The sequence below is a fragment of the Coturnix japonica genome, chromosome 5 (assembly GCF_001577835.2).
Source record: "Coturnix japonica isolate 7356 chromosome 5, Coturnix japonica 2.1, whole genome shotgun sequence".
NCBI lineage: Eukaryota > Metazoa > Chordata > Aves > Galliformes > Phasianidae > Coturnix > Coturnix japonica.
Window position 1 is genome coordinate 45,047,251 of NC_029520.1, and position 27,208 is coordinate 45,074,458.

General features: G+C 40.5%; 1 protein-coding gene across 11 annotated transcripts in view; it reads left to right on the top strand.

The window, feature by feature from the left end:
* The first annotated feature begins 1,818 nt into the window (after positions 1-1,818).
* Positions 1,819-27,208, top strand: part of WDR20 (WD repeat domain 20) — a 40,929-nt gene continuing 15,539 nt past the window's right edge. For 4 of the 11 annotated variants that reach the window (XR_001555840.2, XM_015865444.2, XM_015865443.2 and 1 more), the window contains exons 1-2: positions 1,834-2,176; positions 26,637-26,819. Coding sequence is in view for 6 of the 11 variants with exons in the window: in XM_015865444.2 (XP_015720930.1) it covers positions 1,913-2,176; positions 26,637-26,819 (447 nt within the window). In the remaining 5 variants the exon portion in view is untranslated. Of the gene's footprint in view, positions 2,177-17,406; positions 17,427-24,353; positions 24,372-26,236; positions 26,255-26,636; positions 26,820-27,208 lie in introns of those variants that run through there. The other 7 variants (XR_001555839.2, XM_015865441.2, XM_015865445.2 and 4 more) reach the window with 6 other exon arrangements.

Sequence of the window (27,208 nt, forward strand, 5' to 3'; positions counted from 1 at the left end):
AAGACATACTGAGCATGTCAACTTGGGACAACTTTTCTGGGGGGTTAAATCTTTGTCTGTTTTGAGTATTACCATCATTTAGAGATCTTCGCATTTACTGCTCTTCTTTTTATGACTGAAAACATTCTGACCTTCTCTCTGGGAGTCCATTCATGAATTTCCACATAAAAGAAGCAGTCTCTAGATGAAGACTTTTAAAATAATTGCAGGTCTACTCACCTACTTCATGTACTTCTAGGAGGACATCAATACAGTCTGGCAGCTGGCTGATAAAAGTGTCAAGATCTATCGGTCATTATTGATTGGCTTTGTCTTAAGAATTTCAAGCAAGGTTTCAATACCTGGCCTCATTACAGTTCGATTATATGTACTTGTTCAGATAACCACTAAGTTATAATCTCCATTGTGCATGAGTTAACCTGGAGATCTTCAGCTGCTTCCTGTCAGCTACTTTGTACTAATATCTTGATGATCAACAACAAGGCAACATTTAGCTTCAAGTTAAAAATCCCTTTGAATTAAACTGATCTGAAAATAAGCATTAGACCTCAGGAGTCTGAGTGGGCTTCTGTGATTGAACCAATGGAAAGAAGGCAAGGTCTCACTTCCCTCCTGCTCTGCATTTCCTGTCCCCTCTGCCTTACACATTTCTCATTTAAGTCATTTCACCTTTGAATCACAGAATCAAATTAGTTGGAAGAGACTTGCAAAGGTCATCTAGTCCAACTCCACTGCAACAAACAGGGACATCTACAGCTCAATAAGGTGCTCAAAACCTTTTCCAGCCTGACCTTGAGTGTCTCCAAGAACAGGGCATCCACCACAACTTGGGCCAACCTGTTCATAAAAACCTGTCCTTATATTTGAAGGGAGTACCTGCTTGTCTTTCAGAAATGGCTCATTACAAGGTCAGAAAAACACAGCTGGTAAAGGATGTAGCAGTAGGTACTGACAGTAGAAAAGAGGGAGGAGGACAACAGCTATTGGAGCAGCTACATCAGAGCAGATCAGCTAGATGTGAAATAACCTTGAAAGCACATTGTTACAAGGCAGTCTGACTGTGCTGCTCTTCCCACAGCTGCACACTTCTAACTTCTCCCTTATTTTGGCTCTAGCAGCTGCGATGATGGGATCAGCTCGGTTGCCAACCAACAACTTGCTTCTCATTTCTGCATGCAGGGCGCTTCTCAGGCTGATCTGACTCACCCTTTGGTTGCATGATTACTGGAACTGATTCAAGGGAGGCAATGGAAATAGGTACCCAAAGACAGAGAGGTCAGATGCATTTCTACACTAGAGATCAGTCTCTGATTAGTTTAAGCCAACCACAAGGCTGATGCAGTTACCAGAAGGCACAGCCTTGCCTCCCTGGGGAAAATAACCCTTTCAGCCCGTTCCACTTCATCCCTCACACAGAGGAGGACATTGACCTGCTTCACAACAACGTGGTTTACGTGACAACCCGTTTTTCCAGTTAACAAACGCTCAGCGGGGCCAACTCCCCAGCCTGGCACCTTAGGCACAGCCTGCCTTTATAGAACCATAGAATCGGGACAGCGGTGGGTCGACTGGAAACATCCACCTACGGCTGCGCGTTGATATTTATTCCCTTTTCACCGCTCCAACACAGGCAGCTCCTACACAAACCCCCTGTACTCCCCCTTCTCGCCGCCGCCATCTTGAGCGCCCCTTCACGGAGCGCCCCCTCCCCCTTCCCGCCAGCCCCGCCCCTCCCCGCCCAGTCCCGCCCAGGCACAGGCCGCCCGGCGCATGCGCGGAGGCGCAGTAAACAGCGGCGGCCGCTCCTCCCCCTTACGCCGTTTGCGTGGCCGGCTCCGCGCAGCGCCGAGCGAGCGCCGGCGGCGGCGGCGTTTGCGCAGTGGAGCTACATCCGGGCACTGGGGCAGGATGAATGCTCCTTTCCAAGATGGCGGCGGAGGGAGGAGGGAAGGAGATGAACGAGATTAAGACCCAGTTCACCACCCGGGAGGGGCTGTACAAGCTGCTGAGCCACTCGGAGTACAGCCGGCCGAACCGGGTGCCCTTCAACTCGCAGGGCTCCAACCCGGTCCGCGTTTCCTTCGTCAACGTCAACGACCAGAGCGGCAACGGGGACCGGCTCTGCTTCAATGTGGGCCGGGAGCTCTACTTCTACATCTACAAGGGGGTCCGCAAGGTACCGGGGCTCGCCCGCCGCGCTGTGGGGCTCAGGGGCCTCCGCGCCGCCCACCCGCCCGCTGTGGGGCCGCCCGCCGAGGGGCCGCGGGGCCGCGTCGTGGGCGGGGGGCGGCGGGACCGCGGGGTGACGGCGGCACGGCCCGGCACGGCGCTGCACGCTCAGCCGCTGGGGCAGGGGGAGCGTAGGGCCGGGCAGGAGGCTGGAGCCCGCTGCTTACCGGGGGGTATGGCACGTTCCGTGTCGCACCCGTAGGTGCGTGGGGAGGTGGGGAGGGGTGGGATCGCTTGGGCCTTGCTCGCTGTGCAGGAATGGGGGCAGGGTTTCCGACAGCGAAGGGGACTGCGAGCCTCCTTCACTTGCTGCTTCAGGTCGGAGGTTGCTGGGAGCTAATGCCCGCCGTGATTACGGCGGTGTCAAATCCCCGCGGTTAGGGCAGAGAAAGGCTGCCGAGCTTCGGGCGGAGGGCTGCAGGATTTGCTGTCATATTAGGCCTGTCTCATACCTTTGAAGTGCAGGCTGATTTCAGGGTTGTTCTTAAATGGGAGCAGTCTAGAGAGCTGAGTTTTAAATGTCAGGTAATTAACGCAGAGAAAGTTGTTTTTACGGAAGACGCTCATTGGTGCGACTTGAGATAGACTCTTTAATGGTTAACGTTTGATGAGGGACTTATAGTTTATGCGTTTGATGTTTCAGGTCATCGTGTTTATGAATAAATCCTTTCTACTAGTTGTTTCTTAGGGTCGTTGTCTTTATGGCATTTAGAAGAGCATTTGGAACTTGTCATACAGTATGAACGTGTGTCACTCAATATATGAAAACACAGATGTAATGATTGTTAGGCTTCTGATTTATGTTTCAAGAAATGGGTGTTTGTTATCTCGTATACTTGAAACTTAGCTCCCTTAAGGTGAGTCCTTTCAAGCCTCCCTGCCTTTAGTCCAACATACAACATGGACTAAGTAGGTGGAGGGCTGGTGATGCACCCTGGACTGTGCAGGAAGCCTGTAGGTGAGGCTACATAACAGAGTCTGCAGGCTGCTAAGCAAACACCCAAATCACTGCTCCTCTGCAAAATAGAAGCATCTACAGGAGAATTAAATCTACCTCATTATCTGCTTACTGTGACTTGACAGATCTGATATGTTCTGTATAATGGTCTGGGACTTGGTTTTGCACTGTAGTGAGTTCTCTTAACCTAGTTGTCTTAAGTAACACTTAGTCAATATTTCTTGAAGCGTGTCATGAGATATCAAACGTTTTCTAAGCATTTGCTGTCTTTACTGTTTACAAGATATTGTGACAATATCTCTGAAAATCAAGTATTTAAACTATTGTCATGTTTGTGTTCTTATATCCTGAGCTTGTGTTTTTCCATACAAAGTAACCGCGGAGTTCTCTTGCGTGTTACAGAACAGGCCTTTACGTAGTGTGGCAATGGTAGGTGTGATTCTTGCATATTGTCTTAATCATCTCTTGCCACGCTTAAAATAAAGAGAATTGAAATCTGAAGCTTGGGACTGCACTGGAAATAGGGGACTGAGTAACTTTTCAAATTGTAGAATTGATTTTGAGATTAATGTTTCAATATATTTTTTTTTCTGGCTGCTAAAAGCTGCTTTTGTGCTACACAGTAATGGAGAAAATGTTAGTTTGTCAGATTGTGAACGTAAGAGCTTTGTGATATACCTGTTATAGCATTGCATGTTATTTTCCTCATAGTAATATAAAATTATATATATATATATATATATAATATATAAAATGTATGCATTGTTCAGAATTCATTTCACTCAGCTCTTAAAATGCCGACAAATGAAAATATACTTAAATCTTTTTCTGTAATATGCTAAATTCTGTAAAATTAATCTTGAGAAATAGCTGGAATAAGCTAAGGAAAGTGTTTAAAATCAGACTAGAAAAGGTGGGCTGTCTTTAACTTGTAATGGTTGTTTCTTTGGAATTTATTTTGAAACTATTCATTTGAAAGATGCTTTTGTCTATGTGCAGAGTTGAGAGAAGAAGGGGCTGACACTTTCAACTGATGATTGGAGTTTTCTAATGTAAAAGGTTACCTATTTTCTGGCTATAGTTGCAGGAAGGAGCAACTGCTACCTACATTGATAGTATGTAAGTCCATCTTAAACTGGACGAACTATGCATGTCTTCCTTTGCTTGGCAGTGGAGCCAGGGGAGGGACTTGCTCCTCTGAAGACCAAAACATTTGTGACCCTCTGCATAATACAAATGTTAACAACTTCTCTTTTAAGTTATTTCACCGTTACTGAGGTGTCTCTTTAAAATGTTCCGTAATAACTTTCAGAGTATAATTTTCATGTTGGTGAAGCTGTTAAGATAGTAGAGTACAAGTTGAAGTTAGTGCTGTGTCAGGTAGCTAAGACTGTGTCTTTTATTTTACTTTTCCAGAGCAAGAACAGGAGCAAACTTTAAGTGTTATATTTTTAATAAAATGAGTGAACGAATCACCAGGACTTTGAAGGAGGAGTGTCTGTCTGATGCTGAGATAATTCTTGTATCACTCACCTATTGCAGATCAGTACATGGCAAGCAGGAATCAAACTGGAGCCATGAACGACACTTAATGCTAATATTAAGTGAAGTACCACTTTTGTAAGGACATTTCTTGAAATCAGCGATGTTAAGTTTCCTTCTTTTAGCTTCCATTAAATCCTAAACATGTTGCATCTGCTACATTTGTGAATCATCTTTTAAAGTACGCTGGTAACATATGTGTTCTGTTTAGGAAATACAAACTATAGAATGTAAAATCTTTTCAAGATATTTGTTTAAGCTTGTTTTATTTTCTAAGAAACCTGCTTGAAGTACAATGTCCAGGATGGTCGTGTTGGGATTGGAGTACTGATAAATAATGGTAATAGGAATAATGGTAAGGGAGTTTTGGGGAGCATTTCAAGATGTCTTCAGAGATTTTCTTACCAGAAAGAATTGCCATGACCATGAAACATATCACCATATGTATCCCATGGCAATGAAAGCATACCAGCTGTGAACCACTGTTTTGGGTTTCTTCTTGTCTGTTATTTTGTTTGTGTTTTAGGGTAACGAAAACTTGATCAGTTCTCCTTCTGTTGATACAGTAGTGTAGGCTTCCAGAAAACTATTGATTTTTGGTTTGTATCCACTGAAAAAGGAAGTGAATGTATAGTTTAGAAAGGAAAAATTGAACTGCGATTGAATGGGAGGTAACCACTTTGCTTTACTTATCTAAGTATATAATTATTCTCAACTATGCTGAGTGTCAGTAACCCTTGTCTTTCAGTCCTCCTTAACTTTGGTGTTAAGGCGAGATGTGATTTCCTGTTAGACTGAAGGGTTGAATTTTTGTGAACTCAACTGATGTAGTAACAGCTGGAAATGATGGTAGAGCAGTGAAGTATCTTTCTGATGTGCTCCCTGAATCCTTGCTAGCTTTGCTTATGCTCAGTCTCAGTTAGAGCTAGTTTAGCTTGTCAAAGATTAGCTTGCTAAACTGGTAGTTCAATACATGTGCTTTCTCTGGGTAGATTTTATTTTGGATTGGTGAGTTGAACCATTTCACCTTGGGTTTAGTTATGAGCAAGCACAGTGAGAGCAAAGAAGGGGATAAAGTGAAAGGAACAAAGCTGCCTCCTGGCCTGTTGGGTTGGATCTGTTGCCTGATGGTCTCACCTGAGCAATGCCTTTACTGCTTTTTTAAGTCAGATTGAGAATTATTTGTTCTTTAGAGATTGTTGACTTAATCTTAACTGAGTGTTGAAGATGTTAGAGGAGGCTTTTTCTGTTGAAGTATAAGGTGATCATTCAGAAATGATTTATCAAACCATGATGCATTGGTGCTTTGGGTTGCCTTTTTCTGCAGCACACATCAGGAATGAGGGCTGCTGCCTATGTCTTGCTTATGGGACAGTCTTGAGGTACTTCAGTCTGGTTTGTGTTTGGTTTTGCAAAATGATTTATTAGTGGATTCATTAAACTTGAGAAGGAGCATGCTATTTCATCTTATTTCTTGTCATAGGAGTGACTGACAAGTCAAGGCTTTCTAGATTGCTGTTGACATTTAACTACCCAATCTGTTTCCCTTTTTACTAGGAAATTAGTGCATTTTCCCTTTCCCCCCACCACTATAATTAGTGTATTCACTCTGTTTATTATAAAGGCTTCTGGGCAAGTCAGCATGCAGCTGAGGCTTCAATACAATCATATGAAGGTGCATATTAGCAACAGCATGGCACTGTATACAGTCTTGGGTTTTACCACACGTGTTGGGTTGTTGCTGAATTTGAATGTCATTCAGCTTATTATATTAATATTTCTTTGCTAACATGTGGCAGACTACCCCAACAGTGGGATATTATTCATTTTGAACTTCTTTCTTGCCAAAAGAGACCGTCTTCAGTTGCATTTTTTTTCCTGCAGCTACCTAAAGCAGCAGTCTGTCAATGGCTGCGTGATGTTAGAGTGTGTTATAATGGTATCGTAGTAAAGATAGGTAGGTGGGGAGCTCAGGCTGGAGAAGGCACGGAGGGTGGAATCTGTGTGCTTTCTTTTCAACCTTACATTGAACAATGGGCTTAGAAATAATTATGTTTGTACTAAGATGAAGGTAAGCTCAAATCTCAATTTCTTTCACAGCGTTCTGGTAATCCCTGGTTATCAGCAAAACTACTAATGACACATAGGATTCTTTCCTTTGCATTACTCTAAATTGCCTTCTTAAATATCTTTCTTTATTGGAATCTCTGTTGTCCAGCTGAAAAGTATTATCCTTGGTGATTACTTTTGTTCTATAGAGTGTTCATCTAGGATCTTGTCTTAATGATGGAATGGTAAAGGGTGGCATTCGTCACCATGCTTAGTATATTGCTCTCTCTGGGAAGAGCAATGCTCGGTATCTCTAGTCTGGAAGCTGGAATCTGCAGAAACAGCACGTTTTCTCAAAATGTGGTGGGAAGGTGAGTTAATATTACTTTATATTGAGATATCACTAGGCTGTATCGGGCCTCCAAAAAGACTCACATTCCAACAGCATATCTGAGCTATAGAGATGTTGAGATTTGTGAAGATAATGCTAGAGACACTTGGCCCTGAAGCACAGTGAGCTGTACCTACATCTTTGTGACCAGTTTTAGGTAGTTTTAGAATAAGAATCCCACAGCCGTCATGCATCATTTATGCATAGTTTTCCTATTTGTTTCCTAATATCTAACAAAACTTTTTTTCTTGAGGGGAAGAAAGCTGATTGCTATTTTCTGCTGGGGTCATGAAGAACCACTGACTGCCTTTGGCAACAAATCCAGATCTCTCTTAACCTTTCTTCTCATGCTGTGGCTTCTAAGTGTTCGATTGCTCTTCTTTGTTAGCTTCAATTAGCTCGCATTACTTGCACTACCTCAAGGAGGTAGAAGGTATTGCTCCAGAAAAAGGGAGAATAATTTCCTGTGTCATTCTTCTGATGCTCTTGCTACTGTATTGAAGAAAGTTGAGATTCGTGAATTATTCTCATGGTATTGACTTGCTGGGATGGTTTATCCCTGTTTTCCTCCATGCTTTCTTTTAATTTGTCCCATAATGTTTTCACTGAATTCTGTTCTGCTAACTTTATTAAAAGGTGCTTTCATTTTCAGTTCTGTGCAGTGCACTGCAAATAACCCTTCTCATCTTGTTGTTATTCACAAGTTTGATGTGTTTTTTGTCCTTTAAATAAAAATCCTTAGAAGCCACAGCACATAGCTTGCTTGTGGGCGTCACATGAGACTTAGCAGAAGTGTTCTTAATGTCAGGGTGTTGTGTTTGCTGCTGACCTTTTACTTATAGTCTGGTTATTTTTCTGTTTTGTTTTTGCTTTTCAGAATGCAATTAGATTGATTTGATGCTGACTTCTGGCAAATTTGCCATCTGTGGAATTCTCCCTTGATTATCTTTGTGCTTATAGATATTACTTTGGTTTTTTTCATACCAGGAAGAGGCTGCCTGCTCTAACTGTCACATTCCACTATGAAGTTTTTGGCTACTAGAAGAATTGCAGAAAAGAAATCAGAACTTTCCTCGAGGGTGTTTGATGTGATCCTGTAACTGGATAAACATTCCTGTTCTGTGCTGTGAGGGCTTGTGTAGTCCACATCTATTCAGGTGTCATAGATGTGACACTATTAACCCTCTTATAAAGACATTACAGATCTGGTCGGATTTTATGGTTATTTTCTTTGTGTATCCCAAGAGATCTCTCAACTTCTTTCTGAGATTTTCTTCTTAGTATTGTAGGTAAGAGTTACATTCAAACTGGATTCTCCAGTCCTGTGGAGGTGTTGTGGTTGGATCACTAATTGGCGTCCTACAGATCTGTGCTTATGAAAGTATTTGAGAGACTTTTGGAAAACACAGGCTTTTAATGGCTAGGTAGACTCACTAGCTCAAGTGTTACGATGTAGCTGGATGTTTTCTTCCATAATTCTAGTTGGACCATGCTAAGGACTGCCTGGACTTGTTACAGACTGTTCTGGTGATTTGATTTCTTTAGTTGTTTTGGTTTTGTTTTTAAGAAATTTCTTTCAGTAACGCTTTGGAGGGAAATAGCAATGAGTTAGTGGTGGGTTACAGGGGTAGCAGGTAGTTTTAACAGGTTAACCCTGTCATGAGGCTTATATAGAACAATTAGGGCTGAATCAAGCGGAAACATGATGAATATGTAGCTGTTTAGAAATTACCCTATTAAACATTTCTTACTGTGGAAGAGCATTTTTGCATTTGATGAAGCCTATAAGATGATGATTTTTCAGGTCTACTTCTGGTCTGTAGGTAGTAGCGTTAGTCTGGGGTGCTTTCTGCTTCTCTAATCCATGCTCAAGTCTATGCTTCCAGCCTGCACTGTAACTGTTTGACTTTAGTAAGGTGTATGTTGCAGCAAATCCTGGGGAGGATTGCTCTCTGAGGGCATAGGTTGTTCATCTCTTCCTGCCTGCGTGGTGGCAGTGTGTTAGTGTCAATGCTAGGCCATGCTGTTCATTGGTAGGCAGTGTTTTGTGGGCAGTAAAAAAGGTAGTGATATTTTTTTGCCACTGCAGGTAGAATTTGTTTGGTATTGCAAGTATATTTCTAGTACACTAAGTCAGAGGAATTTAGACTAATATCAAACCATTAACTGTGGTGCTTAATCTTTGCAGGCCAACAACACTTTAGTCATAATGCCTCACACACAAATAATGATCATTTGTAGTACAAACGTTTTTGCTTCCGTAGAGAGCTTTGTGGGCCAGCTTTGTCAGAATATTTACAAAAGAGTTGTGTTATGTTTAGATTGCAAGGAGTTTGCATTATGCTTTGACATCTGACAGTTAATAATTAAAATGAATATTGAAGATGCTTCAGACTCTATTTAAGCCTTGCCTAATCTTATCTCTGATTGGTGCACAAGCCATAATTGTTGTTTGACATTGTGAAAGCAAATTTAGTGCCCTAGATTGAAGTATTGTAGGTCTCTGACTAAAAGAAGCCATCTGAAATGCTTATTTTTGAGTGATGTGTATTCAGAGGTCACTTGCTGTCCAGTTGTCTTGACTGTGAGTTGACACATTTGGACACAGTGCTGTTTGAAAACAGGCAAGGAAAGCCAAGGATTTCAACCTAATAATGCCATTCTCCTTTGAGAAAACTCATGGAAACTAAACAGTAATAATAAATGTGCCATAATGTGAGTTGAAATAATAATATTTTGTTAATGTCCTCATAAATTGACAGTTTTTCCTTCCTTACCTCAATCTACTAGTAAGTACCAATGCGGATGCAATTCATCTTTTATCATCTACATTGCTCCTATTTCTTGCCTCCTGTAGTTTAAAATAAAGCAGCTGTTTTTTCTTGTTTCAGCTTCTGTTTAGCAGACTGCTGGTAGAAAATATAGCCCTGTAGTTTTTGTGGGCAGGACCACCAGGCACCGCAACTGAAGTCTTTCCAATGACAGGATTATAACTTGGAGTTGGAATTTTCTGTTGTGTTATTCAGGAAAGCTGTTCATAACGGAATAACAAATCTTTAAGTGATACCTTCTGCAAAATGATTTCAGTTCTGGTAGTACTGACTGTGATCAGTCTTTAATTTCAGAAGTTAATTGTGGAATTCTCAGGTGACTGCAGCAGTTGAAGTAGTAATACTTTTCTGTTGTGAACTCTGTGGGATTGGAAAGTGGTTGTACTAAACAGTTCCTTGTTTAATAATCCTAATCTATGCATACCTGGAGAATGCGAAATGTTGTATTAGAGTAACGGCTGGTCTGAGCAACAGCTCTAAAGTAAAGAAAGCCCTGGAGTAAGGAGGAGAAATTACATGAATGTTGGATGTTATGAGCAAAATATTGTCCTCAGTTTACTAGGAAAACAAAATGTAATTCCTGTTATTGGTGCTGGGAGTTTACATTTTGTTAGGAGAGAAAATTTTCATGGATTTCATGGGATTCCAGCTTATGACTTTAAAGCTCCCTCTTGACTAAAGGAAGAGGAAGCAGCGAAGAGAGTAGACTTGAGTGGATGTCAATATCTATTGAGGCTGTGTTTAAAAAGCCCAGGAATATTGTGAAATAAGCTATTGGAATGGCACCTTATGGACACTTTGGCCTGCACTGTCACAAGGATAACGATAAATATGAGTAACATGTCTTTTTAGACCTTTTTAATAGGAGTGTGGGCCAGAAGTCTTGAATATCTGGCTGTGTACACTAAGGTGTCACAATGGTCCATCTTGAAAGAGTAAGTTATGAGAGCAGGGATAGCTGCATGATTTGGCAATACAACTTTCATAGTTTGGTATTTCAAAAATGCTGTGTTTCTTACTTGTATTATCGATGCAGCTGTGTTAACCCAGGTGGGTGTTTATTTTGTTTGCTTGCTTTTTCCCCTGAAGAAGACTCAGAACTACAGGGTGCTCTCAAGGAAGCTGTCCCGTGATGCTCATGTCAGCCTGACATGTGCCGTGGCTGCCTTTCTCACCTCGGCAGAGGATCTGTGTTCCCTTGTGCTGAATAACCTTTAGCGAACGCCTGCAAAGCTGTAATGTGCTGTTCCTCTAGATGAAGTTTGTGACCTTCTCACAGGGTTGACAGGAGAGACTCTACCAAAAAGTGAAGTTCTGTGTTTGATTGAAAGTGCAGTATTTGATCTGGGGTGGTTGGAAGGTATGAATGATTCTGAAAGCAGAAGCCCCTGGCACGTGTGTTATTCGTGTGCCCGTATCAGTGGGATGGATGGTTAAACAGCTGGGCTCTGTGTTGTCTGTTCAGCTCCATGGGCTGTGTTTAGGACCTTTGGCAAAAGGCTTGAGATGTGGATACTTGTGGCCTGCACAGCTGTGTGCAGGAAGATCAGTAAGTGACAAGTAGTAGGCAGATGGCTCCTTCTGTGCTTGAGGAGAAAATCAGCCATAGGAAAGAGACAGTGTTGTGTGTTCGCTTTGTAAAGTAAGCACTTTAAGCCCTTTAATAGTAATTTTTAAAGAACATGATTAATAAATACATTTTTTTTCCTTTTCCGTGTAATAGCTGTGCCACTGGAGTTGTCAGCTCTCGTTGTTACTTAGAGTATCTATAGTACCATACATACTTTAAAATAGGAAAACTTATGCCCAGATCAGGAATTTGATGCCTTTTGCTCTCAAACTTCCTGATCAGGATTCTGGTTTGCAACCTAGATGATATCCCAGACTGTGTGTGATTATGGAAAATCTGAGTTCACAGCTGAGTATCTGTCAGGGATTTGGTCCTCAGTGTGTTTTCTAGTAGCCTGCTTCTTATTCTTGTTCAGCAGCGCTTTTTGCCTCATTGGCCTGGGTTGTTGAAATGTCTTCAGGCCCAGAAGGAAGATAAAGTACTGTAAATTAACGTCAGAACAAAGAGTTAAGGCAGATGTGTTATTTCATCTGCCTGTTACTAAATACAACCACAAAAAGTATAAACCAGTGGGCCTCATGCTGGATCGGAGCATAGGTTATATATTTAGTAGATGCTTTATTCACATACCTTCTGCAGAGCTGTTCTGGGGCTGTAAGAACAACAGCGAGTTGCATCTTATTTTTAGTACAGAAGTAACTCTGCTTTGTTCTAGTAATATTTAGTTAACATGCTGCAATGTGAGGGAGTTGTTGGCTTAATAAAAATAGTGTACGAAAAATGTCTGGCATTCCTGTAGGGCTTGCAAAATCCAACAGTAGCCAGAAAGAGACACGGCTTTGACTTGTTGGACAGACGTTTCTGTGGTGTTTGACTCTTATTGAGCTTTGTAATGAAAAAAACATAAATTGATTAACAATTAACTGCTACAGTGAAATAAGTTTCTATAGCAACATTGCAGCGCGGGCTACAATTATTCAGGCAGCTTTTCTGGAACAGATAAAAATTTTTCTTTCAAGCAGCGAATTTACGCTGCTGGACTAAAACACTGGTTTGTTATAGCAACGGATAATCCTGAGCTCTTCGGCTGCTGCTTTTTCTTTTTAAATCCTAAAGAAATAACTTGGCCTCTTCTGTGCTGAAAGAGAGGTGGGAAAAACACGAGAAGATAAATACTAGAGTGGTGAACTGGTTGGAAACAACTTAATACTGCTTGCCTGTGAGCTATTTAGTGTAACAGAGCTATAATGGATGTGTTGTTAAGCGGTTTGAATTTATACTTCCACCTGTTGACAAGTTTACATGAAATTGAGCTTGCTTTAATTTGATAAAAATGATCATGTAGCAGCTTGGAGCTTACAAGTAAATTGGCTAATAGTGCTTAGTGCTAATGAACTGAATGTTGGTATTGATTCTATAAATCAGTCAAATTCTTATTCGTTGGTTAGTTTGTCTTGTGCATGTTTAGAGTCTCTGCATGTTTTGTTTTGATACTTGTGAATGCCCTTGGAGAGAGGAGTTCTACTGCAGGCTGCACTGTTAAAACCAGAAAGTAGAAGGGCTTTGTAAAGGGACAGCATTTTTGGCCACAAAACACACCTGTAAAGCCACCTTTTGGAAGTAACTTTTTTATTGCCGTGTTTTGGTCTTTTTAAAATCGGAAGAAATAGAATTTGCACAGCTGTGGTTTTGAAGCTGCTGTGGCTTTAGTCTTTCAGCAGGGAACTTAATCTTGTGTAATGTGTTTTAAGGATACTTGGGATGTCTGAGCACTTGAAGAAGGAAGAACCAAGAACAGAGGCAATATAAACTTAACACCAGTGGACAGTATTCATAGGTATGAGCTGTTGAAGTGTGTGTTTGTTTTTTTCTGATAGCAGAACAACATCATACTCACATTTGAGAGTGGAACAGTGAAATAAATAGTTCAAAGCTCCAGTGAAAGTCCAGGCTTTGGAGGTGTGACTTGAGCAGAACTCTGGTCTGACAGGTTGGGTAACTTCCCTGTGTGTGCTCTGGAGATGAACAAGTCAAGGGATGATGCTATCGAGTCCCGTGATGTTTTCAGTTTGTTCCATGTTTCAGGGGCCACCTAAGAGCAGTCAGCCAGCTCTAATTTAAATAAACAGCACTTTTAGCAGTTACCGTTTTGTAAGTTTTACGTAGAGATTGTCCAATTTAAACAGTTTCCAAGTGAAAGAAACTTGCAGTGTTCTGTAAGAATCTCACCTGAGCCAGAGAACTGAGTAGCAGTTGCTGAATCGGACGTCTGTGCTTTTATGTGGAATCCATTGAACATTTATGTGCCTGTTTTCCTTGTTTTGTCTCTTACATTTAGTGTGTGTGTATAAATATGTTTGTACAGTTTGAACTGTACTTCTTTAGCATTATAAATAGGGGGGAGAGGACTGATGATAAGTGCAGCAAGTCGTGTGAGTAGACTACAGCATTAGGAGAAAATGAAAGGGTCTACTGAAGTATAAGAAATAAGAAAGAAACAGAAATGTAATGTTTTTACTCCAGAGCTGTGAATCTGTTATAACCTGCTAGCTAGATCGTAGCTGCTGAGGAAGGAATTGTGGTTAACTAAGTGCACATCATAAGAGAATCTCATAGAACTTAATTATATATCTTTCCTTGACTACTTTACAGCTGCTAGAGTACACTTTAATTCTCTCAGTTCCTCAAAGTGAAGTGAGTACAATATGTACATTTACTACTCCAATAGTAGAGGAGGGTTGGAACCATCGTTATTTAGTTTAGAAATTCACCACTGTCTGAGTGTTGAAATGCCCACTGCGCTGGTATCTCAGTTTAAATGTCATGAGTAACTTTGGCTCCAAGCATCGCTTCGATCCCTGTCCTTTTCTGAACTGTCAATTCTAGATTCATATGTTAGATATTTTAACTGAGGGAGATCTAGAACCTGAGCTCATTCTGTTGTGAAATGGGGAATTGGAGCAGCTCTTGATGTCCTTTTGTGAGCCTTACTGTTCGATGGGGCTGTAACAGCTGTTGAAAAGAGAACCTCAGGATGTGAGGTATTTTAGCAGTGATTTCAGAAATGCTGCCTTTTTGTCTTTAGGTCACCAATGAAAACAGTAAAGGGTTCTCCTAATAAAGTTGAGAGGGATTGCTGCTTGTATTCCAAATTCTATAAGGTGAAACAAGCCAATATCAGAACTGTAACCAATGAGGAACAATTTGGAGATGTACTTATGGAATATTTCCTTCAGCCTGAAAGTTTTGCGAAGATATAGATGTTGCAGTGTGGTTATCAAGCTGAGCTGGCTTGAAGTACAGCTGTTGGAGGCAGGAGATAAATGTAACTCAAAGATCTGTGGAATGAGTTTATCAGTAGAAGGAGGGAAGTGTCTTTGATGCCGTTGTATGAGGCATTGAAGAGATGTCTTTAATGTTGTGGAAAATTTTAGTTACTTGTGTTAATGAAAGCAAATTTCAGCTGCTGCTGTTAGGAGAAGGCAGTGTGTGTGATGGAACGCTGGCAAAAAAGGAATATGATTTGAAGCAGCCTAGTGAAGCAGTCACTGTTTCTTAAGTTGTAAAAGGAAAGAAGGGGGGAATAAATAATATGAAACCCTCCTGAGATGTCTGAGACATTGCCAGACCTGCCATAAATCCTAATCCCCCCAAATTTGCTATTAATTTGGAAGGACTCTGCTCTTTGACCAACCCTGCTGTAAGCTATTGCTGGTAGTACAACAACTGCGTAATGAAAACACTGCGGTGTTAGAGGTTATGGGCTCCATGGGAAGTACAGAACAGCTTTTAAGAACAGGCAGAGCGTTTCATCCAGAAGCTTCTTAGAGCCCAGCTGGATTAAAGGAGTGAAGAAAGTGTATTTATAGTGATACAAGTCCAACTATCTGTGGTACCCAGAGAGACTGCCTTGCTGGCTTTTAGATCCAGAAGAGGAAATGAAATGCAGGATGCAGAGGAGCTGGGGACAGTAAAGCCCAATGAAAGAGTGGGAGTACAGCTGAGTTTGCAGATACTGTAGAAAGAACATACAATGTTTTGTGGAATCTCAGTAGTTCTTTAAGCTATTTCAGGGGTGCTTGTTTCTTAGACTTAGAACTTCTTAGTTGGTTCTTTGTATTGTAAGTCTGTTCAGCAGGCATTGAAGGTCAGAATTATTTCACTTTATCTGTAAGCGTGAGAGTTTCCTGAATAGTAAAATCACGTAGTGCTGGATACACTCATTTGTTATAAGAGAGGTGATGAACTACATACACGTTTATTTTTTTTTTTTTTTCTGGGTAGTAAATCTCAATCTACTAAGCAGTAAACTGCTTTTATTTCAGGATTTCCTAATGTTATTTACTTCTGTCTGAAATTTCAGTAAACTAATACATTTGATACATTTTCCAGGAATCAGGAAAGATTTCATATGGGCACCCAGGCAGGTGTTTTCATATTCATGATCCTGTAATTGCAGTGGATGTTTAAAAAAGGATCTTTCTTGGAAGGGCTGGTAACTGTTGCTTGCCTTGGCCCTGTTGCTTACCTACTGAGCTTCAAGTTAGTGAGCCGGTTACCCAGCTCCTCTTGCATCAGAGCTGCAGGACCAGTTTCCCCCCAAAACAAACTTTGGTGTATGGAAACTGTCTTAAATATACTCTTGGAATACATTTTCCTTTCTGCTGTGAATGTACAGTCTTGATTAACGGTAGAGAAGGTACTGTCAAATACAGGTTTTTCTTTGTTCTTCTGTACCACTGTAATTATTGAATGTACCTCATCCCTTACATGTGAATGTATTCTGTTTGTTTGCACATCTTTGGCAACAGTTTCCCTATTTCTCTCCCATTTAAACAGCAACAAAATCCTTTGAGGTTTGTAACACTTAAGGCCACTGCTTCGGTATGAGAGCTGCTCGCTCTGCTGGTTGAGGTACATTCGGATGTGTTAGTGTGTCCTGATTAATATGCAACACTAAACAGTTAAACAGAATTTCAAGTAGACACTCAGCCTGCTTGGTAACCATGGCAAACACAGTAGGAAACTCATGCCAAAGTTTGGAAACTAAGATACGCAGAAGAAAACTTCTGAACCAAAATAGTCATGGAGAAGAAAAATGCAGTTGTCCGTAATTTCAGATGCTGTTTCCAAAGGGTAGTAATTTATTTTATTTTTTTTTACCAAGCAAACCTTAAATCCCAGTCCGGAGTTTTACACAATGCAGGCAATATTCTCAAGCAGGGAAGAGTGGCATTCTTTGTTCGCTTGCCCTCTAACTGTAAGGGCATTGAGTGAATAGAATGGCCTCTTGGAGCTGGATAAATTACTGGAGTGCAGCAATCAAGCTTTACGTATCTTCAGTGTGCCTTGTCCTATTTAACTGATGTGATGAGGCTTGCTGTTGGATCGCATATATGTGTATATATGTTAATGCTCTTGCAGTATTTAATTTGCTTTGTCACAGTTGTTTGTCCTAAGGCTGACTAAGTGCAACTGAGTCCTGTGAGTCGGTGTTTTAATTGGGGTGGTTCTCAATTTGTTGATTCCCTGTTCAATCAGCTGTCTGGCTGCGAGCACGGTATTTTGTGTTGCAGCAATGTCAGTAGATTATGGCAGCATGTGGTATTTTCGTGCATGGCTTTTTCCACAGGTATGGCTGCATGCAAGTCATGCAGTTAGTTTTCTTTCTGAATGCAAATCAGTGTGTGTATTTACATAGATCTTTTCCAAAATCTAATCCCCCAGAGGGAAAGCTGTGTTACAGAGGGAAGTCAGCCTGTGGCTGAAGTGGTGTTCAGGAGTTCTGGTGAGCTTAAGAATAGAGAGACTGATCTGCAGATGTGTTACAGATGGGACAGTTACACTGGACTACAGGTCGGTTGGTTCTTTTTGCAGGCCTTTCTGAAAGGGGAAGTCATTGCCTCATAACCAACACAACAGAATGGGAAAACGTCTGGAAGATTATACTAAGCTATAGTTCAGAGGAAAATGAGTTGAGCTGTTGCCATTTATTGGGCGCTTTAAATATTTTTGCTCTAGTAAGCTTAGCATACAGGAATTTAAAGTTCTATGGCAGATCTGGAACTTCGGAGAAAAGTAATGATGTTGAAAAGCAAAAGAAATTGCAGTTGGTCTGATTTGCATAACTGTCAAGGTAAGAGGCAATGAGGGATGTAATTATGTCAGGTGAGTGAGCACAAGCACTGTGCGCTGGGTGGCAAACAGCGGAGGAAGAAACTCAAATCAATATGGTACCACTGCACAAAAAAGGAAGGGAGGGTGCTGTAAATGATTCAGCCTTAAAACCGATCAATACTTGAGTACTGATTTTTCCTTATTGTAAGAAATGGAATGAAGGAAAACTTTAGAAATAAGGATGAAGCAAATCATATTCCGTTGTATGGATTGGTAGATTGATCTCAAAGTGCTCACGGATAGCTTAAAAAAGGATTAGTACAAAGATTCAGAGACGTGGTGAAAATTTAGTTATCTTAAAACATCTGTGAGACTACAGAAAAGGATGGGACTGCTTATTTTAATAAGCAATAGAAGTGCTGTGTATGTAAGAAATGTTAGATAGCTCTGTCCCTCCTTGGAAACAGGAAACCACTCAGTGAAATCTGAAATGACACTTAATTCTACGAGCTTCTCTCGGCTGGAAGGTGTTGGTTCAGTCACCTAAGCAAATAACAAGCAAAAAGTAGGTATTAAAACAATACCTGGCAACATTCACAGGTCTGTGCGGTAGTTAATGCAAACAAATCCCTTCAAGTGTTGTTAAACATCCATGTTTGCAATTCAAATGACTACACAGAAGAAATCTAGGATGGAAGATAAGAAACAAGCTGCATTCATTCCTTGTCTCTTCTGGGTCATCTTTCTGCCCAGTGCTGAAGAAACAGTATTGGAATAAAAAGTCTGGATTGTGGTCCAGTTCTGCAGCCCATGATAATGAAGTGTCTGTGTTCTATGACTTATTAAATCTACGTCTTAATTTTTAAACCATTACAGTAGAGACCGGTATAAAAATGTGAACCCTTAACCCATGGTTTAATTATAGCCCTTAGAGATCATTGTTTTGAACTTAAAACTGCACAGTGAGATCTTTTTACATCTCTCTTTAAAAAGAGCTGAGTAGGGGGAGAAGAGGGGGAAGGTGTCTGCACTGCATGCAGAACGTGCGTGATTCTGAACTGGGTTTCTGCTTCACAGGGTTTTATCCAGCTGGCTGAACTACATTTGAGCCAAAATGCTGTAGAACAGCCACAGGGAAGAGACAGCACCAATATCGTGCCTGCTTTTCACTTCTCCCCTTAAGAAAAAAAATAGTACAAAAAGGCAACTAATTGCTTAAACCAAAATAGAACATCTAAATCAGTTCACGCCTGTTGGGAGTGTGTGATACGGTAACTATATTCTGAGTTGTTTAAGTAACCTGTTTACAGATTTAATGCGACCAAGCCTGTAACACTGAAGTCAAAGTCAGTTTTGTCTGAATGGCATTGGGTCATTAGCTGGTGCTCCCCATAAGGGTAACGCTGCAGAAGGAACTGAAGGCCTGTGGAATACTGCTTTTATTGGCTGGTTTACGAATGATCGATTAGTAGCTCAAGAAAAAGTTAAAGCTCTCTTCTACTTTCTGTATTGCGTAGTAAAATGGTACTGTGGAAAGTGTGACTTCAAGGAATGAGGCACTTCTGGGGAGGAAAATGACATTTTTTACTGCAGGAATAGTAAGAATTAACTTCTAAAAACGTATAGAAACAAACACCTTTCAAAAAGCAAGGTTACAATGTCATGTCGTTTCCCCAGAGCTTGAGTGATTTGATTATAGAGCAGCTGAAGATTGCTCAAGTTACTTGGAGTGCTTCCAGCCTACTTCCTGGCTGTTATTTTCCTTTCAGAGGAGCCCTGCGCTGCTCTCAGACTCCATTGGGACGGAGCAGGGAGCGCTCTGGGGAGCTGTGCTGGGTCACGCTCAGCTCGTGAGAGCTGTGGGCTCTGATGTGGCTCTGGGAGCACCCTGTCACAAGTTGTGCTTCTGCTTTTCTGCTGGGAAGGAGCCGTATTGGCTTGGGTGCCAATCTGACCTGGTCTCTAACAGGTTGAATTGAAAATGCCTTAAATTCATAAAGCAAGAGTTGCCGCAACTTGCCTGTTAGATACAGTTTTTGGTTTTGGGGGGATGGGTAAGGAGAAGTGTCAGAATTCTTCAATTTCACTCAACTTCCCTGGTGCAAATGAGTTAATGTTCCTGTCCTACTTTAATGCCCTTTGCCCAGTCATACAGGGAAACAAAGGGTGACTTGATTCTATACGTACCTGTGAAGAGGGAAGTGATTTGCAAATAAAAAACAGTATTTTGAGGATGGGGGAGCCTGCTGATCTAGTTTGTTTGGTTTGGGTTTTGAACTCTTTTAAGTTAAGCCAGTACTTGCACCTTAAATGCTCCCTATAGGATGTGCTGGTCTATACTGTGTGGTCGATATGTAGATAAATATTCTTGTTCACAGTCTTAACAAGATGGAGCTAACAGTGCTGTGGTAGCTGCAAATCAGGTAATTCTTTGTCTCTTCTTTATGGTGTTCACATCCATATTCTTAATCTTGTCATAGGTTCTGTTTGTCTTATATATTTATTTCAAACCATTGCGTGCTCTTTGTTCTGTTCAAGTGCTTAGAATAATTCTTCTGGAAGCAGAAAATGATAATTTTATTGGATGCTTCAGAAAACTGAATAGATTTATGTCCAGCTGTCTGGACTAAAGCTTTCATTGCAATTTACGTGGTCAGAGTTGTCTGCTGTGTGAATAACCACTGAAATCCTGTTAAGTGATGCTTTGTTTTGAAATTCATGGCTGTCTTGTATGGCCCCCAAGTGGAAGTTAAATCTACAATAAAGAAGAGCATCAAGTAGCTTCCCACATTTTCAGGCAGCTTTGTACAAAATTGATGTTCAAGGCTTCATTATGGATAAGTTGTATGGAACACTTTATTTAGGGGAAAAAAAAAATAGGTTAAGTAAAATTACTTGGTGTCCCTGTTTTCCTTACAGAGCTGTTCTGAAGCTGTATCCTAGAAACTCCATCATGTACCTGAAGTGTTCCTGTTCAGCATTAATGAAGTGCTTTGTAACTCGCACAAACCTTCTGCAAAGATACGGGAACCCATTTATGAGGAACAGTGATATTAAGGAGAGTCAATGTTCTGTTGAGCAGGAGTAAATTTTGAACTGCTTCAGCTTGGAGCAAATTATTTTGTACTTTGAGTGAGATCATTCAATACTTCCATATATTAGATAGAAGACATCAGAAAATGTTCCCTTGTCGCTGCAGACCTGAATCTAAGAATTTCAGAAAGTAAAACTAGCACAGATTGGCAGCTACACGTTCTGAAGTCTCCTTGGAGTAAAGGAGCCTGTGGAGAAATACCTTAAAGGAATGCAGTGCATTAAAAGTAACAAATGATTTTCCTCCCTCGTTAATTGTTTTTTGTCTTAGTTTCTTAGTTTTTGATTTTCTAGCTTCCCATTGTCCTGTGTAATAATCATCACCACTTTCTCATAAGCTCTTCCTTCTGATTAGAGAAGAACAAGAGAAATTGGCTGTGTGCTTGTTTTTGGTGTTAGCTGGTACTTGCCCTTTTCTTAATTGGCAGCAAACAGTTCAGCACTGGTTGTGCTGCTTCGAGTGTGAAGCTGTTGCTGTTTGCAGAGTTAAAAGTTCAGACAAATATTAAAAGTAAAAATGAAATAATGTTTTGTGTGTGCTCCAACAGAACCTGAGCATCAGAGCTGATGCACTGAATGTAATGTTGCAAAATGAAGGCTAACTTTTCATTAGCATCAGTGGTTTTGCATGGCTTAGGAGACAGAACTGGTCTTTAGTTACAGGCCAAATACCCATTATGCAACTGTTACAACTAAGCAAGTCAGGTATAGGAAAAGCAGCTCAACTGTCCTTAGTTACTTAAGAAACTGTTTTTACAACTGTAACTGTATACACAGGGTGACTTTACAAACGGTGACTGCTGACTTTCCAGAGAGTCTTAAGGAGAACTGAAGTATTTGATAGTTGAAATATTTGAGTTTTTACACAGTTCCCAGAAGCTTTCCTAGGATCTGAATTAGTCCTAGGACTGATGTGAGATTGCCAGACTTACACACTTTCTGCCCGTAATTCTAAGGTCATTAGCTGCTGGCTGTGTTTGTAGAAACCTGTTTATTACTGATTGGCTACATACTGTCATCTTCTCCAAACAGTGTTTTACTAGGGCTTTATGTATGCAGTGAATGCCTGGGCTTTATGCTGTGTATGTCATATAAATTAAGCAGCACTTCTGCTCTACAGCAGTGATCTTTATAGGGATAGGCAACTGACTTGTTCCTGTAGTTTTTTCCAGCTTAAAGTACCTTTAAGATATAAACCAGACCTATTGAGTAAATCAGACTGGCCCTATTGCTGTTGCTTTGGCTGGTCCTGAGTATAGGGTTGCAGGGGCTTCTAGGTTGGAAGGGACCTCTAAGGCCACAGCAGAGTCAGTGGGGAGATCAGAGCAGACTGAAGCATCGTGTGTTGGGGGCTTCACAAAAATATTCCAGAGATCCACTTCTTTTCTACTGAAGTACATAGAGGGATTACCAACCTGTAATCTGTCATTTGAGATAGTTAGTTCTCTGAACCAGGGAAATTCTCTTAAGAGGATTTTTGGAAATGAAATTTTTATTACATGTTTGTTCTTACTTCCAGCCTTAAAACCTGCTATTCTGTCTCAAACTCACTTAACTTGTAAGATAGTGTACTGGCAAATTTGATATTAAATATCAAGTATCTGAAGGAAACATTTTAATGACTAATGAAATTACCTGAGAGAAATTAATAAGTCCCTCCATGCCTGTTCTTGGGGATGTGTTTTAGCTTTACAAGACACGTAATAGCTATTATATATGTCATGTAAAATGTGCCGAAAACTGCAGATGGAAGTTAAAAAAGATGCAGGAAGAACTTGGCATCTGTCAAGGGGCATGATTAAATGCTGACTAAAATAACGCCATTCACTGTTTGTGAAACTAGTGTGAAAACAAAAGTCTTACATCAGTAGTACATCAAAAGAATGAATTGTGGACAGATTAATCTGGATTTGACCTCTGAGTTCTTTATCACTGTTGATACCCATCTGTATGGGAAACTGCTGAGCACAGCCTGAACCTCTGATTGACCACCTGAGGCAAGGAATGAGTCAGCTGAGGGAGCACAGGTGAAGGTAATTCAGTTGTGCTGCAGGAAGGGGTGGAGCCTGGCTGCACCTCTCCTAGATCCCATTTAAGGGCTGACTGCCACTAAGGAAGGATCTCTTTCTCTGGAGATTGCTCCTTTGTGGAGTTTACTGCAAGCCTTCAACATCAGTGAGCATTTCCATTTATTATAGATTATTATGATAATCTTTCTTAACAAAACAGCTGTTTAAACCTCTGTTTACCTATTGATTGTACAACTGTACACCATCCTAATCAGACATTTCGAATGTCCGAATGTGGAAACTTAATATTTGCTTCAGATTGAAGCAACTGAGTTTTTTTTCGTTCTGCTCCTAGTATTAAGAGTTCTGCTCAACCACCTTTCTTCTGAATGGCTCAGTTCAAGGTGATGGGGCAAATTGTAGAGGCATGTGCAAACTTTTTATATAAAGAATTTCTGTGTGATGGTGTGTGTGTGTGTGTAAATATATTTAATTTCCCTTCCCTCTCCCTGACCCAGTATGATGCATGAGTTAACTAAATGGGGCTGGGATGTCCCCAAGACAATTACATGATTCATGTTTTATTTCTAGAATACACCACAAAGAGCCAAATGGCAATGCTGTCAGGTTCTCTTTTCCTGCATGTAACTGTAAGATTTTATAAAGACTACTTTGATCTGTACAAGGACAGAACTTGGAAACCATTGGTGTCCCAGGTACAGCAATCTTGTTAGCTGCATCACTGATTTCAGACACGTGTTGAGTGAGATTCTTGTTCTTCTTTGCCCAATACCCATTATTCCTTTTTCCTTTACCCAGTAGATACTTGAAATACAAGTGTTGTAAAGGGCAGACTTATAGTGCAGGTGTCAATTGGCCCAATTGCTATTAATGAGACTTGATTAATGAATATATACTTTAATGGCTTTTATAGATACTTTTGTTCCAAAGGAGAACAGTATTAATCCTTAACCTTGCATTAAATGCTCCAGTCAAACTTTAGTCAAGCCTAAGTATTTTTTCAGAAGAAAAGTTCTCAGCAATTAGGACAGAAAGCACAAAAATCATTAGCTACCAATTCAGGCATAGCCAAAGGGTTCCTCATGTACTTGTAGCTGCCATATTTGTAACAACCCAAGATCTTGTAGTTCTCTTTCAAAGTACATCACCGTTCTTCTGAAAGAAGGGCGGTTCACGTCACCTTTCTGAGTAAGTCATGTCAGATACCAGCACAGCTGTGGACCAGGATTCTCTTTTTCTGAGAATCAAGTCCTCCAAAGTAGAACTATAGCAAATGGACTTAATGGAATGCTAATGAAATGCTGAGTCATAGGCCCTATTGAATTTTGTGTGTAAGTGCTTTTCTTGTTCTTATCAAAAATCCAATGGCAGTTTTCAAATGTGCAGAAATAGAGACAAAATGGCTTTTGGTTCTCAAGATCATTGATTCTATCCTGTCTTTCAGTGAAGACAGAACAAGACCAGAAAAGCATTTTGGTGCTTGTAGTTTTGATTGATCTCCAGGAGACAGCTATGTCATAAATATAACTGAAAACACTAGCAGCATGTAAACAAACAAAAGGTAAGGCATCCCTGTCATTGGAAGCCTATCTTCTGCTAATTGAATTAATTTACTTACCCTCCATTTAAGTTCAGACAGATTGTCACTGCCATCTGGCTCCCAGAGAGCAGGTCGGACGAGCACAATGAATTGTGTTTAGATTTCGTTTATCAGAATTTCATCTCTTGTTAGACAGTTTCAGAGGACTTTAGCCACAGATTTTTGGTCAAGAAAAATTACGGGCAGTACAAAACTCAGACCAGACAAGAGTTTCAACCTGTAATTGGCAATGTCTTGATTCTGTGCCACTTAAAGAATAGTAGGGATTCAGAAGTAGAAGACCCTGGAAATAATTGTTTCTCCACTGATGGGAGAGTTGGCCATTCCAATCCCTCGGCGTGATTCAGGCTGAGTTCTGTTTATTTTGAAAGGGATATTCTTCCTTAGGCATTGTGTTGTGATGAGACTTTGGCTGGGGGCCATACCTGGAGTCTCATAGCAGAGAGGAGGGAGGCGCAGTACCTTGCTTGCTCCTGGCATGATGAAAACATTTTGCAGGTTATCTCTTGATACCGTTTTTTGTTGATTTAGGACGAGAGAATCTTGCTCAATACGGGAAACCAACTGCATGGCCTCTAGGATTTGCTTTCCAGTTTCAATGTAAAGATTTGTGTCTGAGGATGCGCCTCGATAGGGCTGTGCCTTATCCTGGGATCCCAGTAGGGCCAGCATTCTATTTTAATGTTCTCCTTGAAGAGGTATTGCTAGTATTCTTTTTAGCTTATAATGGATCTCTGGACTCTGGAGAGTAACTTCATAATCTGCTGACTTTAGAAGGTGGAATATATTGTCTCTATTTGAAGTTTTCAACCAGAAGGCCATACACCTGATTGAATTGGTTTATAATATGCTGCAAAACGTTAAGGGTAACTTCAGTGCTCTAGTATATATTCACATGTGTCCCATGGTTAAATTGGCCTTGGAAATGGCTCAGCTGATGTGACTCATAGTGTAGCTAGTCTGGTCTTTACCTACTAACAGACAGGTCTGTTTTCTGTGTATATAACTGTGCGTGCAATGGATTTGTTACTCCTTGAATGTTGTTCTCCAAAGTATAATACAGTGGAGCAGTTTTCTTCTCAGTGAAGCTTCTCTTCTTCCTCAAACAAGTTTATTTCCTCTATTGCTGGCCTGATTTCCCCTGAAAATGGTAAAAAAATACTGTAAAAGTATATACTGGAATTAGGAACCAAGTCTGAAATCAGAAGTCTGTAATATTATTGAGTATCTGCAACTTCATAACTACAGGCTCTGAACCTAGTAAATAGAGGGTTTTTTTTCTCAAAAGGGTTGCATAGTAAATGTGTGTGTTATCATCTCCAGATGATGAAAGATTAGGGCTCCTGTTCAGAAGTGATACAGGGATAAGCATGGCGTTACACAACCGGGAGCATTTTAAATTACTTTTCCTTGTGATTCTTCAGACACTTCAGTGCCAGATCTTCAGCTGTTTGAGTTCTTCTCTTTCGCTGGTGCTTTCTTTGTCTAATATCTGTCTGGATTGTTGAGTAAATAAAATGGATGTGTTGACACATAAATGATCTGATTGCAGATGCTGCAAAGTACTTTCACATTTTAGAAGTCAGTTTCAGAAGCACAGTTGTTTTGTAGCTTAATGAGTTAGGAAGTGTGTAATAATCACAGCGTCAGCGTTCCAAGTCATGGTTCCTAGAAATCTCTCTCTTTGGATCCAGTCAATCTTTTTTTTTAATACTAATACCAATATTATTGTTGCCTATTGTAGGAGGATGCACGTAGAGTATAAGGATTAGCATATACCATTTTTAATTGACTACCAGAAGTTGTAATTGATAGTGAGAAAGCGGCTACTAGAAAAACAGAAGGTACCTTTTCTCAGTGATGGGATGCTGCTTCTGCAAAGAAAAGCCTTCTGGGAGTAGGTTGATCCTGGGGACTCACTGGAGCCTTTGTGTTACTGAACACATGGGTTGTCATTAGTTTGTCATATGATATAGTTCCGAAGGCTGAGTAGGTGTAGTGTTTAGTAAACTTGAAAAACATGAAAGTGTTACATTTTATCTGAAGATAAACCTTTTAAAGAAATACTTTGATGTCAGTAATGTATTCAGTAAATACAGAGCTGCATTTTAAAGTACGGTTTTATGACTGCATAAATTGTTGCTTAGTATAAACTCGTTAGTAGATGGAACTTGCATGTGTATACATTGTGATAAACTGTTTTAATTCTGTTTGCTCTTTTTGCAGGCTGCGGACTTGAGTAAACCAATAGACAAAAGGATATACAAAGGAACACAACCTACATGCCATGACTTCAATCACTTAACAGCCACAGCAGAAAGTGTCTCTCTTCTAGTGGGCTTCTCAGCAGGCCAGGTCCAGCTTATAGACCCTATTAAAAAAGAAACTAGCAAATTATTTAACGAGGAAGTAAGTAGAAATCTTAACATTGTTGCATGCAATGTATTTCTGATATCAAAGGTCCTCAAAGTTGTATAGGTGACTTCTTTGCCTGTACAGCTCATCATTCAGTCACTGCCTTTCGTTTTCCAGATGCTTTGCTGGTTTAGATACTTACACAGAAGTATTATTTGTGAAGGAACCTTTTGGGGTTGTCCTGGTTTTAAGGGAAAAGAAAAAGTCAAGTCTTCCTTAGTTTGGGTAATACTGTAAGTGGAGCTAATGACAGCCTGATAGAAAAATATCTTCGCATGTAAATGTTGCTGCATGTTCTTTTCCAGACTGTTGTTTCTAGAGGCATTTAGTTCCAAATGGAGAAGAAAACACTTAAGTCCTTTTTTAATATGCTGAAGTCAAAA